An 18,571-nucleotide genomic window follows, 5' to 3' on the forward strand; every position below is an offset into this window, starting at 1 on the left:
TTCCCATAGGTTTGCCTGCTCAGAGTTGTTCTTTGGTCCTAGAGAAGCCAGGTCCTCTTCTTGGAATGAGGACAAGGTAGACTCCTCTTGCAATGGTATTACCTTGTTCCTGTGAGCAATTGCACCCCAAGTCAAAGGGGGAAGATGCTCCCCGGCCCAGCAAGGGGAGCAAGAGGAGGTTTTGGTGCACCAGAAGTCCCCTGCCTGTACCCCTGGCATGTCCTCCATCTGCATCCCCACCCTCCAGTCTGTGGGAGAGCCTTCAAGACATGGCTTGGGGTCTTCCCTTGCCCGGTGTGACAAGACCCCTTTCCCCCAAACTTCTGCCTGGGCTGAGCTATGCTGGGGGAGGATGTGCTGAGCTGAGCTGCTGTAACCTGAGAGCCAGAAAATAATCAGGTTATGCCTGGGTGAGTTACTGCCAGGTACCTGCTGTGAATTGCTTTTGGGCATAGGCTCAGAGAGCTGCAGCCTCAGGGCAGGGTTGGTGTTGGCAGAGGTCCATGCACCAGGCTGGCAGGGGTTGGGGGGGACTTGTCCTCCTCCCCTACTGCTGCAGTGCAGGGCAAGCAGGTGCTTGTACTCATGTTCCCTACCACCCGGGCTCCGGGGCAAGAGCATCCGTGCCCTGGCACTGCAGCAGGGTGCAGCTTTTAGGGTGGAGGGTAGAACGATGCACATGTCCATCTCTCACCCCGCTAGCCATGACGCTGCACTGTCACCCTCCCCCTCCCCCCAGCACATGCTGCAGCAATCAGGCCCCAGGCAGCAAGGCTGGGTGGTTGCAGTTTATTGGGTACTGGCTGCTTGGCTAGTGCAGGACTTGCTCTAGTCCTCAGTACGGCTCCAGGGCCACCACCACTGCTGCAGCTCCATCTGTGGCAGCTTTGCAGGGGCACAGGGGATGAGCAGGGCAGGCCTACTCGAGATGTGCCCACCCCTGCCCCCAGCACCCTGGGTGCCCGCAGCCAGGAGCTGCTCCAGGATGGGGCTGCCAGCGCTCCAAGCCAGCCAGAAAATGGTAATGCCCATTCCCGGTGTGCTGAAGCAGAGCCAGTAGTCAGGCACTGCCTTCTGCTCCAGAGCAAAAGCTCCTGAAAGCCCCCACAGGAGCCAGCCAGGGCACCACGGGTCTGCCCTGCCACTGGGGCTTTTCTTGACCCCCAGCCTCTCACAGCAGCTGGCAGCCATGGGGCAGGACCTGCCTGGAGCTGCTTGAAGCATGGCTGAGGGAAGGGAGGGGGCCGTGGCTCTTGGTGGCCAGCAGCAGCAGCCGGCAAGGTGCCCGGTGCATCCTGGCCAGGCACAGGGATCATCGCGTGGGAAAAGCAGGTAGCTCAGAGTCGAGCAGGGCCCGGACGGAGGAAGTGTTATTGCTGCCTGGCACAGTGGCTCCTTCCAGCTGTGGTTGTATGTGGTGGGGGAGGGACAAGCGGTCGGTCCCTGCGGGACAGACTCTCTGGAGGCTGGAGAGCCCTGAGGTGCTGTATGTCGTGGAGCAGCCTCTGAGGCACCTTCCGCCTGCCGCGGGGGTGAGAGATGGCTGGAGGGGCCAGATGCCCTGGCAGCCCCAGCCACATGCTGCTGCCCACCCTGCAGCCGTGCCCAGGCACCCTGCCCTGCCTTGCTGGCAGCGTGGCCACTGCTCTGTCCCAGAGGACCAAACCTCCAGGGCCAGAATCTAGGGTGGTGCCTGCTCAAATTTCCTGCTGCTGTACACCTGGTCCTTGTTCATGCAGCTCAGCAGGATCCAGTCCCAGAGGAAGGAGCCCTGGAAGGTGAGAGAGGGAGGTCAGTGCTGGGAGTGCGCAGCTGGGCCGAGCCCCCGGCACCAATACTCACCATTCCCAGCGAGGTCAGAGCCACGGCCAGGTTGATGACAGTGGGGATCAGGCTAAACTTCCCTGCCTGGCAGAAAGGATGGGATCAGCAATCGCTGCCCAGCCCAGGTTGCCTCCTGCCTGGGCCTGCATTCACTCTGGGTTGGGCACAAGGAATGAGACTGAGCAGAGACCTCCCTCTGCCCAAGCCACAGTGTGGACAACCTACCCAAGCAGCAGCGCACACTATGAGGTCTTGCATTTCCTTCCAGCACACTTTGCACACTTTGCCAAAGGTTCTAATTTGAGGCACCTGGGATTCCCCCATTCCTCTGCAAGGCTGAGCAGAAGAGGCCTGGCTGTGTTCATCCCAGCTCTGAGGCAGCAGTGGAGAAGAGCTGCTTTTCCAGGACGGTCCTAGCACCACGGCAGCATATTATGCACATATGCACCCCAGTAGCACATGGACCATGCAAAATCCTACCTGGCCCTGCACGATGACATCAATATGGATCCCACAGGCCTTGATCAACACTCGTGTGTGGGTCCCGTTCCATTTGTAATACTTCGCAGACCTCCTGGGGAGACAGGTAGAAGGGCCCAGTGATGGGGACCAGCCACAGCAGGACCAGGGAGGGCAGGAGGAGGATGCAGGACTCCAAGTGCCACTGCCTGGGACAGTGGTCTTGGGATCGGGGCGGTGGAAGGAGTAGTGGGGGTTGCAGTCAGTTTCAGGCAGGCCCAGGTTACAGTTCCAGTTGATGACCACCCCACCCTGCAGCAGAAACCAGCAGGCCTAGCACAGCACCAGCACACCATGGACACAGTGAGCCCAGGGCACAGCACTACTGTGCACACAGCTTGGCCATGGGCATGATAAGCCAGCAAGCAAGCAGGGCATTTCCCCCCACTCAGGCGTTAGCACAGCTGTCATCCTCATCACCCGCTGGGAAAGGCCGGGAATGCCACCATACTGGGGCACACGGCCCTGCCAGGGAAGCCAGCAGCACTGCTTGCAAGGCTGCTTACCCAGCGGAGCTCTGCCCCAGCAGTGGGCTTTCCAGCTGAGTTGGGAGCATGGCTAGGCATCAGGGAGCATTCCCAGATGCAGAGTGGGGGGCCTCTAGGGTCTTGAGGGTGCTGGGGCTGAGCAGGGGATGCAGAACCTGGAGGGAGGATGGAACAGTGCTGAGTTCCTTCCCTGGATGGGAATTATCTACTCCCAAAAGGGCAGCAGAGGCAGCAGGGCCGGATGGGGCTGGAGACCAAATGCTGGGTGCACTGCCCTCCCCTGGCAATGTCTCCAGACTCATTCACACACTTTGGGAATGAGTCCCCACCACTGGGCGAGCAAACTTGCCAGTCCTGGCAGTGATACAGGCACACCTGCAGTCTATGCTTTGCTGCCAGCTGGCCTCCTGCTCTCCAGCCTCTGCACAGGGGCCTCGTAAGAGAGACCCTGGGCCTGGGAGCCTTGCAGGGCTCTGCATGCGCAAGGTGGGCAGAAAGGACTGCTCAGGGGCTGCAGTGGATGTGCTGTGCTCCGAGCTGTTGAGGCTGGCTAAGCTGCCACTGCCCTCAGCTCATCCCAGCTAGCCCCTGCAGCATACTGGCAGGGCAGCAGGGCCAGGGACCTGCCTCCAGCTGCCTCTGAGTCTCAACAGTGCCAGTGTGTGAGTGATGATCCCGTGGAGCCAAGCACTAGAGCAGGTGCTGAGGGAACGCCCTGTGCCCAGCCAGCAAGACCTTGGGCCCTCTGGGAGGACCATCCTCCCAGGACATGACACCTTCTCTGCCAGCTCCCTTAAATTCTCTCCCGCCTGCTCCATGAAGATGGGGCAGCAAAGGGCAGAGGTGGTGTTGAAGGTGCAGCTTTTCAAGTAACTGCTCTCAGCAGCTTGAATGTTGCCCCTGGGGAGACAAAGCCAGAGCCATGGCATAGAGCAGCACACCAATACGCCTCAATTTTCTTCCTAATATCGTGAAGCACCCAAACGAAACATTAAACCCCAGCTCTGCTCATTGGTATCCATGCCATCACTGATGGTCCCAGCTGATGAACGGTGAAGGGATTTCCTAGGAGAACTACATACCAGACGTGGATGTATGCAGGCACTCAGAAATGCACATGACTGACTAGGGGATGGCCTGCACAGCAGGAGGGTGGAGAGCAGGAAGAGGAGGAACCCTGGGGTAGTTACCTGGCGAGATGCTGGCATTTTCAAAGGGATTCTTGTTCCCAAAGACTTCAACCGCTCCCTTTGCAAGGCCACATGCCCCATATCTACCCACCAGTGTGAGCATTCCTGCTCCTTCTTTCTCAATAATTACCATCCTCATCATCACCACCTTCCTCAGTGGAGGCAGGGGCAAGCAAGAGTGAAGGATAGATGGATGGAGTAAGGGTTGAGAACTCCGTATCACAGAGACAGCAGCTGAGCACCAAAAAAACGTCCTGTCCCAGCAGGTTGAGGGAGGTGATTACTGCCCTCTCCTCAGCACTGGTGAGGCCACAGCTGGAGTGCTGTGTGTGGGTGTGGTCTCACCAGTACAAGAAAGACATGGACCTACTGGAGCAAGTCCAGCAATAATGATGAAGGGACTAGAAGCATCTCTCATGTAAGGAGAGGCTGAGAGAAATGGGACTGTTAAGTCTGGAGAAGAGAAGGCTCAGGGGCATCTTATCAATGTGTACAAATACCTGATGGGTAAGAGTAAAGAAGATGGAACCAGGCTCTTCTCAGTGGTGCCCCGTGATCATATGAGAGGCAATGGGCATAAACTGAAATACAGTAATTGTGTCTGAACTTAAGAACAAACATTTTTTTTACAGTGAGGGTGATCAAACACTGCACCAGGTTGCCCAGAGAGGTTAGAGAGTCTCTATCCTCGGAGATACCAAAAACCCGAGTTGGCTTGGCCTAGAGCAACCTGTTGTAGGTGACCCCGCTTTAAGCAGCTGTTGAACTAGGCAATCTCCAGAGGTGCTTCCAACCTCCGTCATTCTGGGAGCAACTTAGGAACAGGGATCCCCTGTGAAAAGCCGGCATCTCCTCCAGCTGCCAAATGGCACTGCTCCTGCACAGCTCCACTCCTGCCTCTCCATCCTTCAGGCTTGTCCACGTATTTCAACCACATCTCCCTGCTGTCAGTGAACACTCATTCCTCTGGTACCTAATTGTTACGGGAAATGGCTGTGCTATCCACCATTGCACTTTCAGGAAGGCATCTGGCTGCGCTCCACACACACACTCAGACAACACACATGCAAGTGCAGGGCCAGGGTGGCCCCCTTCTCCCCACTATGGCAAAGACCTGACTACAAAGCACTGCTGCTGCAGCAAGGCTGTCCTGGTCCCAGCAGCAGGGCCTGACCTGCACTCAGCTGCTTAGCATCACCTATATTGCTCTCCACTTTGTTCTATACCCTGTACACACATGGCAGCCTGGGTACCCACTGGTCTACTTGCTCCATCCCTAGGCCCCACATTGATCTCTTCCACATGGACATCCTTGGAGAAGCCGAAGCAGGGGAAGTGGGTGTTCCTCTTGATAAGGATGGGGAACTGTGGTGCCATCTTCGCCAGGGACTCACTGTGGAGAGACCTAAGCACTATGGCTTCGGGAGCAAAATGGTCCCTGTTGGCATGGCCTGTGCAAGGCCATCCCTGTGCCATGGCACCGCCTCCCTAGGCCATGGCCTGTTGCTGAAGGGGCCAAACCTCTCAAGAGCACCCTCAGAGGTGTCCCGCCCAGAGCATCCCCTGGTGTCCAACGGGACCTCGAAGATTGGCCAGCCTTTTGGTGCCTGTTCCATCCTAGCAGAGGACTCTCCTCCCCAGTGCCACGACCCATCTTTGGGGCCCGTACCCAACACTCGCTTCCTCTGCTGGACACCAAGCCAGCATTTCAGAGCTCTTCTCGGTGCCGCCAGCACTGGGCACGCAGCGCCCTGTCTTCTGCCCTGTGAGGACGAACACACAACGCTGAACTTCCTGGTAAATAGGATCCTGCCCAGTGCGCAGTGCTGCACAGATCACTTGTCCCTGCACATGCCCAGCTCTCTGTGGCCCAACATGTCCATGTCGCCAGGGGTGCAGTGATGGTCGCAGCTGCATACAGCACTGCAAACTGTTAGCCCCTGCAGGGTCATGGGGGACATGGTGAGAACAGGACATGCACCTGGTAGTCCTACGCTGTGGCTGCAGAGGGGACGGGGCACCCCATGTGCTTCCCCATCTCTGCATGGGTGCCAGCCCTTGCAAGCTGCCTGGGGTAAGCAGCCGTTAAGCGTGCCTGCGGTGGCCCTACTCTAGCATGGCTTTCCTTGGTGTGTCCTCCGGAGTAGACAGTCAACCCTCTTCTCCATTTCCTTGCGTGGGAACTGAGCCAGGGGCAGCTGTGCTCACTAGCATTCCCCACGTCTCTGCATCCGCCAGCAAGCTCCGCTCAGTCTCCACACATCTCCCCTCCCGTGATCCCTCACTCAGCAGCCCGCAAACAGTGCCCAAGCCAAGGCAGGCAGGGGGATCCCTGCCACAAACTGGTAGCGGCAGAGGAGAGCTACAGGCACCAACATCACGTGAATGTCAGAGCCTCCCCTGACCTGATCTGAGAGTGCCCTCTCCCGCCCTGAACATCCAAAACCACAGAGGCCTGACGCTGCTTGTCAGGGCAGGCAGAGCATGGCGCACCTGCCTGGCTAAGGCCACAGGGCCCTGCCCGGTGCGACGTGCCAAGCTCCCCAAGCTCTGCTGAGCCTGCCGCACAGCACTGCAAAGGTGACCTAACATGCAGTCCCAATGTGTCTGGGACGCAGCCATGGTTGCCTCATCGGGAGCCAAGGACAGTGCTGGGCCGGGAGGAGGGAACACAGGAGTCCCCATGCAGGCAGCGGGGACCACCACACACGACAGCTTCCTTTGCTGGGTCCATCTGGATGAAGGAGCAGTTGGGAAGCCCTTGCAGAAAGTCTGCTGCTCATCTACTGCTCCAAGAGGCCACCCAAAGCAAGCAAGACAAGAGCAGAAAAGGGAGAAAGGCAGGTCAGAGCCTCACCTTGGCTGTGTGGGTTGGGGGCGAATAACCATAAATACTGGAATTTTTCCAAAGGAGAGGGAAGTTGCTACACAACAGAGGGCCAAGTTGCCCCCTCGGGAACTCCCAAAAGGATTGTACCTGCCAGCTCTCTCTCTCTCATCATGTAGATGATTGGGACAAGCATTGGAGTGGTCCTTCTCGAGATTTCCATTGGGTCGGTCTCTTTGTAAGTATTTATGAATAAACTGCTTGCTGGTGAAGGGTGCTTGTGTGTGTGTGTGTGTGTGTTAGTGCTGCCTTGCCAAAGCGGACACTTGGCCCCCGGGAACCAGAGTGGAACAGGTGCTCCCTAGCACCATCTGTGGGCACCAGCACATGGGGCTAGGAGACACAGGGCTCTGCTGCTGTTTGAGGTATTTGAGGGCAGCAGGCAGGATGGGAAGGGCTCTGCTCGGCTACTTTGTTCACCAGGCACGTGTCATCCATCTCCTGCAGCTCTGGAAGTCCCTGGGATCTGGCACTGCAATGCTCCAGCTGCGCTTTCTCTTTCCTATCCCTCTGCTCCACTTCCAGTCACGCTTCCAGGAGATCATGGTATGGGGCAATATGTGGGCAAGGAGGTAATCTCAGAGCCACCAAAGGCAGGCAGAGTGGACAGACAGCTAAGAGAGAGCTGCCACACTCACCTTGCCCTGTACAGCAACACATGCCCACGGTCTCTGCGGTATCTCCCGCAGCCTGCGGGCATGGCCCCTCCGTCACCTTGTCCCAAGCAGGTTCTGGAGAGCATAGGCTCCAGCATAGCTGCTTTGTGGCACAGGAGAGGGTGGAGGTGGTGTGTGGAGAGTCGTGCCAGGGCAAGCACCAACACCCTGCTCTCTCTGGCTGCCAGCAGTACCTGCTAATCTGGGCTTTGCACAGCTCAGGAAAGGTGAAAGCATCCCAAAGGCAGGGATGGGATGAGGCCAGCGTCAGGTCCTCAGTGCCACAGAGGAGCCGCGGCAGCCACCTGCAAATAGCCCTTGCCATGCTGCTCTGCACAGGCAAGCAGAGCGCCCCAGCAGGGCAGTCTCAGGAGAGCCAGCCTCCCTGGCCTGGGATTTGCACCTCACGGCTACCTCGCCTGCGCAGGGCAGGCCTTCGCGGTTGGCAGAAAGCACAGGCAGAGCTCTGCCACCCACTTCCTTCAGCAGCCAAGCATTACCCATCTCCTGCAGACGTAGAAATCCCTGGGATCCAGCATTGCCAAGCTGCAGTCGTGCTATCCACAGGTGTGCAGGCCACGTGGGAAAAATGGGACAAGGCTCAGGGACAGCACCCCTGTAGGGGTCCCAGTCGGGGGCGTACAAGAAAAGTGGCCCTTAGAGCAGGATGTGAAGGGACTGGAGCAATGGGACAGGGCACGGGGAGATCACCATCAGGGTAGGACAGAGACGCTGCGCCCCCCGCCTCTTGCAGCACTATGGCTTTAGCTGAAATCGCCTTCCCCCTCTCCCGGCAGAGGCAAGAGAAGCTGCCCTGGCAACTTGTGGGGCTGCGCAGGGGCTGTGTGCGGAGCAGGGATAAACCGTGCGGCAGCGATGCCCCACCGGGAGGCAGCAGCTCCCAGCCCCACACTCGCCTGACCAAGTAAAGCAGGACGAGGAGCTGCAGCGCACGGTGCGTGGTGCCGAGGTGCCCGTTCCTCACCACCATCACCTGTGGGGTGGAGCAGCTGCACAGCGCCCACAGGCAATCCCGGGCACCCATTGCTGGCGTGATCAGCATGGCACAGCACGGCATGGCACGGCATGGCACAGCTCGGGGAACCACTGGAGCGATAAGGACTGACCCCCCCCCCACCCCACCACCAACGATGCCCCACAGCTGCCACACAGCCCCAGCCCAGCACAGACGCAACCCCTGCTGTGCCATGGGGACCACGGTGAGGGACGGGCATGGTCAGCACGGACGCAAGTGGAGAAGTCTGGAGCTGGCACTCACAGCACAGCACCACGGGTGGGGCAGCAGGCAGAGGAAAGAGGCTGCAGGCGAGGGATGGGGGCTGCAGGCAGGGGACGGGGGCTGCAGATGAGGGACAGGGCTTGGAGGTGAGGGAAGGGACTGGCAGGCAAGGCACAGGGCTGCCAGCAGGGGACAGACAGAGGCTGCAGGAAGGGTTGGGGAGCAGAGGTAGGACATCTGGTTGCCAGGTTCGAGGAGAGGAGAAAGGGGCGATGCAGGCTACAGGACCAAGAAAGTAGTGGGTGAGCTGTGTGTCGAGCTCCTGTTCACCAAATGTTGCAGGGGAACTGGAGGGACGCAGTGAAACTGGTGGCAGAATGGGTTAAAGCAGGGAAAAGGTAGCTCTTCCTTGTCTGGTGGCCCTGAACTGCAGAGAGTTGCTCCACAGGAGGTGGCGGAGGTACCAGCAGGGTTCAGACAGAGTGGAGACATGCATGGCAGAGAGACGCCAGCGGGAACTCGTCAGAGCCATACCCTAGCAGCCCAACTGCAAGATGCGGGGTGCCAGCCTGGGATTGGGTCCAGGTGTGCGGGTTTTGAGGGCTCTCTGCAGAGAGCAGCTTCTCCTCCTACCCTTGCCACTGATGAAGCCTTTGGGCTGGACAGCAGTATGAGCATGCCAAAGTGTGATGCTGCTGGAGCGGGGAGTGTGGGGAAGGTGGTGGTGACAGAGGTGTTCTCCTGCCTGCAGCCTCTGCTTAGCCCACTGTCACGTCACGTGGCAGCCTTGGCTTGGCTTGGCTTCCAAGAGTGGGACAGAGAGCGCTGCTGGAGCCAGAGGGTGTGCGGCAGTATGGCAGGCACTGGGGCTGCAAGGTGGGAAACGCCCTGCGGAGGGTCTGGGCTCTGGGAAGAGCCTCGTGTCGCATGCGTGCCTGTGGGGAAAGAGTCTCGGGAGCACACTCTGCCAGGCAAGGTAGGGGATCCTGGCGTTGCCTGCAGGGCTCTGGATGGAGTGTGTTGCTCACAGTCATTGCAGGCAATTGTGTGCCTGAACGTGCTGTGGGGCCAGCCCTGGCCTTGCTGTGCTGGCGAGGAGAGGCAGGAATGCCGAGACACAGCCCTGGGCCACAGCAAGAGGAACAGATGTGGTCTACTGGAGAGAAACACCTGTGCACCCAAAGGCACCCAAGGGATCCACTTCTCAACTATAGTGCCTTGACTCAATGCTCAGGAGACATCAACTCAGCATGCTTTGCGGTAGCGCTGCGGTACAGAGCAACCTGGCAAGCCCTGCAAGCCAAATGGATCCACCCAAATGGATCAGGCCTGATGACATTTTGATCAAATTACCCAAAGCCATTTCAATAGCAACACACATTTTTCTTGCTATCAGCAAAACGTACTCTGTGGCATTTTGAAAGGGAGTGGGTTTTCAAAGAGCTAAGATCTTAAGTTTTCTGTGGGTCCAGAAATAAGTTTTTAAAATCTAGAGTTTTACGTGTTGGGAAAAAACTGAGCAATGAGGTTCACAGAGATTGTCACTGTAGAGACAGAAAAAGTCCAACTGTGAAGCCTCAAAAAAAAAAAAAAAAGAAAAAAAGAAAGAAAAAAAAAGAAAAAAAAGAAAAAAGATTCCCAGACCACTCTTAGACAAACTTAGAAGATATCACATCAAGAGTATTACAAAGTTGAAAGAGCTGTTATTTGTAAACCTACAGGTCTTTGAACTAAAGGCATAGCCTATTAGTATGTATTATTAACATAACTGAAAAAAGAAAAACAAAATCTCAACAATGATTTTGGACAGTTTCAGAGGCCATTTTTAAACCAGAGTTAATGATTTCTGCTCTCCTGTTACATAGGGCTCAATAAAACTATAAAGATTTGACAGGTTAAGAGAATAAACATTGCAATGAAGTGAGCTATCCCCAGCTTAGCTATAAACATTCAATATTTCCTCTGAGAAAGGATAAAGTAAATTAAAAATAATACGAAACAAACAGGAATGGAGAATTTTTAAGATTTTTGATAATTTTGATCTTTTGACTTATGTTTTCCAGAGATACTATGTAACTCAACGTACTCATTCTCCAAGTCCTCAAGAATTTGAATTTGTCATAATCACTAATAGAAAACTGAGTTGTTTCACAAACCAAGGTATACACTGACTCTTCCATGCTATTCATCTTTCTACTCCTGTGGTCAAGTACCTTGCAGTGATTATCGCTTATTTGTTCAAGCGGTGAGGAAATATTAACTACCACAAGTTCTCAGCAGAGACTGGACAATAATTATCAACAGATGGCTGGCAGTACAGTTTGGGGAGAGAGAAAGAAAGTGCCCTTCCTTCCAAAACATCCCCCACTGAGAAGTCCTCAGCAACTCAGTGGTCACAGTTTTGGTTAAAATCAGATTTATGTTAACCACCTGTTTTCTCCCCACGTTTTTCTTTAATATTTGCTTATTTAATTATGATGAGGAAGCACAAACCCTGTACATCCCATCTATCTTATAATGATGACATTCATATCTGGAAAAAAAAAATCAACTTTGGTAATTTACACTCTTATTAAAATAATACTAGTATTGGGTCATTAGAAAGGATCCAGTTCAAGAAGTTCAACTGAATACAAACAAGGAAATTCAAAAAAACAGTGTGCTCCTCCTAGTTTATTTACAAAAGCCTTAGCAACGGCCAACACAGAAGAGGCTTGCTTTAGTAGCGGGGGCTGTGCCCAAGGGGCCGCTGACAGAGCACAGCCTGGGCAAAAGGCAGCGGTGCTTCCTACGTGCTCCCAACACCGCCCGAGCACCACGGAAGGACAACGCAATCCGGGCTGCTCAAGCTGGCAGTGCCGGCTCGCAGCTGGCTGGGGCCCAGAAAGAAACTTCCCAGGAGCCTCCCGATTTCCACACTGCATATGCTTAAAACCCCAAACACACGGTTCATACAGCCGTGCAGAAAGCGCTTCCTGTGCACGACCTCCACAGTGCAGTTTTCCGACGTCTGAGACATTTTTTTTAGGGTCCCTGCAGAGCACCTGCCCCTCTTCTCTTCTCCCAGGCAGTGACTCCACAGACTGACCGCAGTGCTGCTTGCTGTTTCACTGCAAGCCAGCCAGCTTCAGCGGCCAGCTCCCTCCCGCGCCCTGAACGGCCGGACGGCACCTCAGCGAGACGGGGCGGGCCGGGCTCGCCGAGCCCATGCCAGGCCTGCTCCGCGCAGCTCGCCAGGGCTTCAGCCCGCCCCGCCAAAGCGCAGCAAGGACGGAGCTCGCACGCTGCGCCTCGGCCCCCGACGGCTCCCCGCAGCCCGTCCGGCCTCCAGGCAGGAAGACTCGCACGGCCCAAGGAGCCCGGCACGCGCCTCAAGGCCGGCCAGGGCTCCTCGGGGGCGCAGCCGGCTCCCAGCTCCCTCGCAGCCGGAGGGCTACCTGGAGAGGCGGCCAAGACGGCGGCGCCGGTCCGCAACTGCCCCCGTGACGGCGCCGCTTCGGGAGCAGCAGCCGCTTCCCGCGCAGCGCCGCCGCCCCACGACAGGCCGCACCGCGCCGGGCCGGGCCGGGCCGGGTCGGGCCGCGCCGGGCGCCGCCGCGCAGGCGCGTGCGCGGCAGCGGCAGCCGGGGCGGGGGCGGGGCCTGCCCGGGAAGGTGCCGCGAGGGGCGTGGCCAGCGCAGCCGCGGTGCTGCGGGGCAGAGGTCGAGGAAGAGAGCGACCATTGGCTGCGGTGCCGCTCTCTGATTGGTGCTCTCCCTGGGGAGGCGGGGCTGGCAGGCTTCCCGCTCGCGGGAGGTGGGGGCAGCGCGCGGGGCTGCTCCGGCCGCGGCGGGATGGTGCTGCGGGGCGGCGCGGAGCCGGGCGGCGGCGGCGGCGGCGGCGGCGGCTGGGGGGGGGCAGTGAGCACTGGGGCCAGGCGGCAGCGGGAGGTGGGGGGTGGGTCGCGGCGGGGACTGGGCGGCGGCTGGCGGCGCGGCGTCCTGCAGGGACGATGGCTCCTCGCTGTCCTCCCTCAAGCGCCCGGAGCGCTCGCAGCGCACGGAGCGGCTGGACACACTGTTCGGCTTCGAGCGGCCCACGGAGCCTGGCGAGCGCACGGGCTGGCTCATCAACATGCACCCGGTAGGACTGGGCCGGGGGGGGATGTCACCGGCGGGGGGTGTCACCCACAGGCACCTGGTAGGACTAGGGGGGAGAACGATGGGGGGGTCACCGACATGCACCTTGTAGGACGGGGGGCGAATGTCACCGACGGGAGGGGGAGATGTCTCCGACAGGCACCCGGTAGGACCTGGGTGTGAGGGGAGGTGTCACCAATAGACACCCAGTAGGACTGGGGCAGGGGAGGTGTCACCGACAGGCACCCGGTAGGACTGGGGTGGGAGGGGGCGGGGGGGGTCGTGTGTCGTAACAGGCCATGTGCATGTGCAGACGGAGGTGCTGGGCGAGGACCGGCGGCTGGTGAGCGCTGTGGACTACTTCATCCCGGAGGATGGAGCTGCTTCGAGGTGCATCCCGTTCCTCCAGCGCAGCGCTGGTGCCCGGGCTGGGCGTCCTGCCTGCCCCCACCGGTTTGGCTGTTCTGGGCCCCAGGCATCACCCACAAGGCAGCAGCGCTGTCTGCCCTACGCTGGGTCCACCTGGGACCCTTGGGGGCCAAGGTGGGTGCTGCAGAGATGCAGGGATGTGTGTGTGGCGCACAAATGCCAGCAACGCGCAGCAAGGGCAGCGCGGTGCCCGTTGCTTCCGTTGGGAACCGTTGGGTTGGTTTCTCACCTTGGCTGCGGGGTCGCGCAATGTTCACCGGTTTTGATTTCTCCTGGGTGGCCCTGCCCTATAAGCCGTATTTCTACATCGCTACCCAGAGGGCGAGTATGGACTTGGAAGCTGCGCACTGGCAAGTGGGGTCTTGAGTAAACTAGTGGCCGAGGTCCCAGAGACAAGGGCAGGTTTGACTTGAAGGGTCCCCCAGTCAGCTGAGAGGCCTTGTGACCGACCATCTTCTTGAGTTGGTAGGAGAAAAATACAGCTCCAGTGCTTCTTTTGGTGGTTTTGTCAGAGCTGTTAGAGAAGACCTGAGATGGGAAGCAGCTGTATCAGTATGGTGGCTGCACTAAGGTTTCTTAGAGGGAGGTTGGTTTGTTATGTGATGAATTATCCCTTCAAGGAGCTGTCATATTTTTCCTGTTCTTTTTTTGTCCTAAAATTGATCTCTGGAGCCTATTTCACTTCTTCTAAGCCCAAACAGGGGTAAATTTCCCCTCTCATCTCGTCTTGATCCTGCTCGTGCTGCAAAACTGGGTTTGTTCTGACGGTGCTGTGAATTGACGATCAAAGAGAGCCCCAGTGTGAAGGAACAGATTTCCAGACGGCCAGGATTTCAGGACTGCCTCGTGTCCTCCCCTCACAATTGAGGACACTAGTGCCAGAACCTCTTGTGAGCTTGTCTTCTCCTCTGGAGAAGTGTCTGGCTTTGTTGCTCATTCTCCAGTTTCTTTGCAGGGCTGCGAACGAGAAGTGTCATCCTTCCTCTCCAGGAAGTTTCAAGGGAACATTTCAAAGCTGGAAACTGTCCCCAAAGAAGATTTGGATCTGGTCAGTATTCCTCTGCCTGCTGTACTATTGAATAACTAATCTTTCTTTCTTTCTTTCTTTCTTTCTTTCTTTCTTTCGAGCTCAAGTGGAGTAGAAAGGGGCTAAGCAGTAAAGGGAAGCAGTATGCTTACCTTTAATCTTCAAGCACTGTTTGCATTGCATATCATGTATAGGCTAATTATTGCTTATTGATAGTAATTACTTCTTATAGTAATAGTAAATAAAATATATGTTCTGCTCCAGCACATAGTCTTTTTCACAGGATGCTCAAGAAACTTCCTGAGCTAGAAATGGCTGGAGATTAAGAGTGTTGTGGCAGAGGGGGATACTATACATTTACTCTTTCTTGGGTGTGTACTGGTGATTGAGCTTGGAAACAGACAACAAGACAAGATAGCCCTTGGTGTGAACTGGCATAGCTCACATGTTCTTCGCTGTCTTACGTGCTTGCTAGCATCTCTTCTCACTCCTAGTCTTTCCATCCAATTACTACCTCTTCTTTGGCCAGTTCTTCCACGTGTGCCAGTATAATTTGCATTTCCAACGCTTTCTTACTGTTAGCAGTCTTCCCCTTTCCCTCATTACTCTTTTCCACCCTTAGCTGGCACTGTCTTGTTGCTTTGTAGCCAACTCACTTGGTGGATCTTAAGCAGAACTACATTAAGTTATCCTTCCACGTGGTGGAGGACTTGGTGAAGGTGCGGAAAGAGATCTCTCTTGCTGTGAGGAAAAACAGAGAGCGAGACCAGGCGAGCGATGTCTATACGTCTATGCTGTCAAGGAAAGAGGTCTCCTTAGGATGGTTGGCCCATGGGCTTATTAGGATTCCCTTAGTCACACAGACTAAAAAGTACAAATGAGAATTCCAATCTTCTCTTTGGTTTCCTACACCTGATGTCTGATTTCAGTTGAACCATTTCAAAGGAAGAGGAATCTAGTGAAGTGAGCACTTCCTGCCCAACTGAGAGGTGTACATTATTTGTTCCAGGTGATTCCTGGGGTGCCCAACTATTCTTAAACTCGTTGTTATGCTTTGTAAATCCAATGCCATAAGAAACCTTTATTATAAAGGCATAGAGGTAATAAGTGTTTTTTGCCTGCGCAATGTTTCCTCACGTGCTGTCAATCCTGATGACTCTCTTTCTCGAAGGGGGTTGTTGCATTAAAGAGAAGCTTTTGTTATTCCGTTCTCTCCTGTTAATGAATTTTGCTGTTTGATTATCAGTGGGTACCACTGTTGCTACCTTGTCTCCTACAGTCAAGCCTGCTGGGTCTGAGATGTGCATAAACCTACTTACGTAAATTAGTTGTTAATCTGATGAGAACTGCTCGTTAAATCATACTCTAAAGCTGATTTGAGTTTAATGTATTTGGTCATATTCAGGATCCGGTTGTTCTCGCCTTTGACATTGAAACTACCAAACTCCCTTTGAAGTTTCCTGATGCAGAGGCAGACCGGATCATGATGATCTCCTACGTGGTTGATGGGCAGGTAATGGAACAACAGTTCTTTTCTTCATGCTTTGGAGCAAAATGCTAGACAGCAAACGAGCATGTCACCTTTGGCGGTCTGGTCCCTGGCTTGCTTTGTTGCTAGTTGCTTGGTCTATATGTAATGGCTGTGGAAATAAAATTGAAGTCTAGTCTGAATGATGCATAAGGATTTCCTCGTTTTGTATGTTGGAGAACCCAGGTAAGGCTACTGGTGCCCCTTTGAGGGGCAGTAGTAATTTGGAGAGTATAGTCCTTAAGTTGTCTCCCTTTTGGCACCCTTTAGGTGATTGTAAGCAATTGTTCAGAAGGTGACCTCCAAAGAGCCGTTCCCACTTGACAAAAGCTCTACCTATCAAGCTGTGCAAGGATTATCGCATCGATGGAAGACTATTTCATCCTTTAGGCAGTGTGTTCCGGTTGTTCAGGAACCTGTCCCTGGTGTAGCAGGGATCTGAGTCCTCAGTAACTCTTCCTTTGTCAACTCTCTAGGGCTATCTGATCACAAACAAGGAGATTGTCTGTGAGGATATTGAGGACTTTGAATTTACTCCCAAGCCGGAGTGTGAGGGTCCATCCTGTGTCTAATGAACCAGATGAGGTAAGTAGGTTCTACTTGGGAAATCAGGCTGCTTTTTATCTGCCTTGGTCTCTTGTAGGCCAAAGAGAGCTTATCACCCAATAGAGTGTATCTTTGGGGAGCACAGCGGACAGTCACGGTGCTGGTGGTGCTTTCATTTCATGGTGTGACGATGAGGCAGATCAGGTTCTAGCTAGGTCAAGAGCAGAGGGGAAGGACTGCATCAGTTGTATTATATCCAGTGCCTGCCTGCAGGAGGTGAATTTGCTGAGTGTTTGTGTTTGTGGGGGAGATGTTTTTTGTTTTGGGTTCTTTTTTAATCCTCTGTTGCATACTAGGCTCATTTAATGCAGAGGCGGTTTGAACATGTCCAGGAGACCAAACCTACTATCATTGTCACATACGATGGAGACTTCTTTGACTGGTAAGATCAGGAATGAAAACTAACCTGGTTTCTAAAAGGAAATGTTGTCTAGGCCATGAGGTGAGATTGGGTACCAGCCTGTATGTCCTTTGTCTGGAGGTCACATAGCGGCCACATGTGTTCTTATCTACGCAGACTATCCAACCAGTTTGGGAACCTGTTTACATCCTGATTATGTGCTCTTTATCTGGAGTGCTGGGCTGAGTCTTGGATTGCCAGCCTGCAGAGGACTGTCGAAGAGGGGGAGGTGGAATTCAGAACTTTTTTTTTTTTTCTTTTTTCCCTGAGCAGAGCTATGTTTATTGGCTTTGAAATACGAACTTCTATAGAGTCTCATCAGTTGGTCCTGGGATTGCTGAGCTACTTCTAGATTGTTGTTGATTTGGCAATGTTTGTACATGGATGACCTCAGTAACTGGAGAACAGGCAAAGTGCCAAAGGAGAACTGCAGAACAATAGGGAGACCAGAGCAGCCAAGCCTTTGGGGAGCGAGGGAAACTCGATCATAATGTTCTGCCTCCTGTATGGGATGTAAGCAAGCAGCTTCCTTCTTGCAGTAGCTCTGCCCTACAGGGAGTTTTCCCTGTGGCCAGCTCTCACGGGTAAGGTCTGGAGCAAAGGAGAATTCACAAGAAAAATTCCTCATTAAGTAGCTTACAAGAAAGCAGTTCTGAAACCCTTGGGGTGGGGATGGGGTGGAGGAAAGGGACTGCTTTGTTTCTTCTCTTCTGCATTGTCTCTCTCCTCAGGCCTTTTGTGGAAGCAAGAGCAGCAGCTCATGGAATTAATATGTATCAGGAGACTGGATTTCAGAAGGGCAGCCAGGGAGAGTACAAAGCCCCGCAGTGCATCCACATGGATTGTCTGAGGTACCGAATGCTGCGTCTGTACCGTATAACTGCATCTTTATCTGTTAAATTTGTATAAAATGCCTACAGTTGATGTATTTGAATACTGTCCCTTTTCCATCTCTGTGCACTGCTATCATGAGTTACATCTTACTAGGAAAGGACTAGCACCCCCATCTTTGGTTGTGCTGCTTCTACTCGGTACTCCGTTGTGTGCCATTATGTACAGAAGTTACGTCTTGCCCACACTAGCCTGAACGACTAACTGTGTTTATACAGTCTGCTGGTGGCTGTCATTGGGAGTTTGAGAACTGTCCTGGACAGCAGGTAAAAGGACAGGATAAGACCAAACCGTTGTAGTGGGCACAGGGCCATATTCTAACCCAACAGCCTGCCTAGCACAGAGAGGAAAAGAAAGGGTGCGTGTGTGTGTGTGTGTGTGTGTGTACAGGAGAGGGCTGTCTGTCTTGGCAGTTGTGACTTGAATGTTTTTTCACATTGGACCAGTGTCCAGACTCTGGAAAACAACTGCCTCTCTTTGCAGTCCTGCTGATACCTCCTCCTGTGTTTAAACGTTTATCTTTGAAGTCTCTGAAGTATGAGGGTTGAGAAAAATCTGAGCAATAGAAATGATTTGAATAGCAGAATTTGTACGAGTCAGGATTTAAGAGCATGGGTAGATATGCAGACTGTCTAAAGCTGTGCAGCTTCTTATTCCACTGCACTTGGATGTTCTGCTCTCACCTTTCCCTGTTAGAGTAATGCAGATCTTTTTGTACGTAGCAGCCCTTTCTGAAGTGCAGGGCTGTCTCTTCGTAGACTGGCATTT

General features: G+C 54.6%; 1 protein-coding gene and 1 pseudogene across 1 annotated transcript; one reads left to right on the forward strand and one right to left on the reverse strand.

Moving 5' to 3' along the window:
* Positions 1–1,681: 1,681 nt before the first annotated feature.
* On the reverse strand, positions 1,682–5,497 carry LOC134148789 (P2X purinoceptor 2-like). The gene is made up of 5 exons (XM_062591285.1): positions 5,334–5,497; positions 3,608–3,731; positions 2,305–2,595; positions 1,843–1,908; positions 1,682–1,771 (listed from the first exon to the last, which is right to left on the reverse strand). The coding sequence occupies exons 1-5, from the start codon at positions 5,495–5,497 to the stop codon at positions 1,682–1,684; spliced, it is 735 nt and encodes a 244-aa protein (XP_062447269.1).
* A 1,959-nt stretch (positions 5,498–7,456) lies between these two features.
* LOC134148790 (DNA polymerase epsilon catalytic subunit A-like) overlaps positions 7,457–18,571 on the forward strand; it is a 31,649-nt pseudogene continuing 20,534 nt past the window's right edge.

Source organism: Rhea pennata, chromosome 18 (assembly GCF_028389875.1).
Source record: "Rhea pennata isolate bPtePen1 chromosome 18, bPtePen1.pri, whole genome shotgun sequence".
NCBI lineage: Eukaryota > Metazoa > Chordata > Aves > Rheiformes > Rheidae > Rhea > Rhea pennata.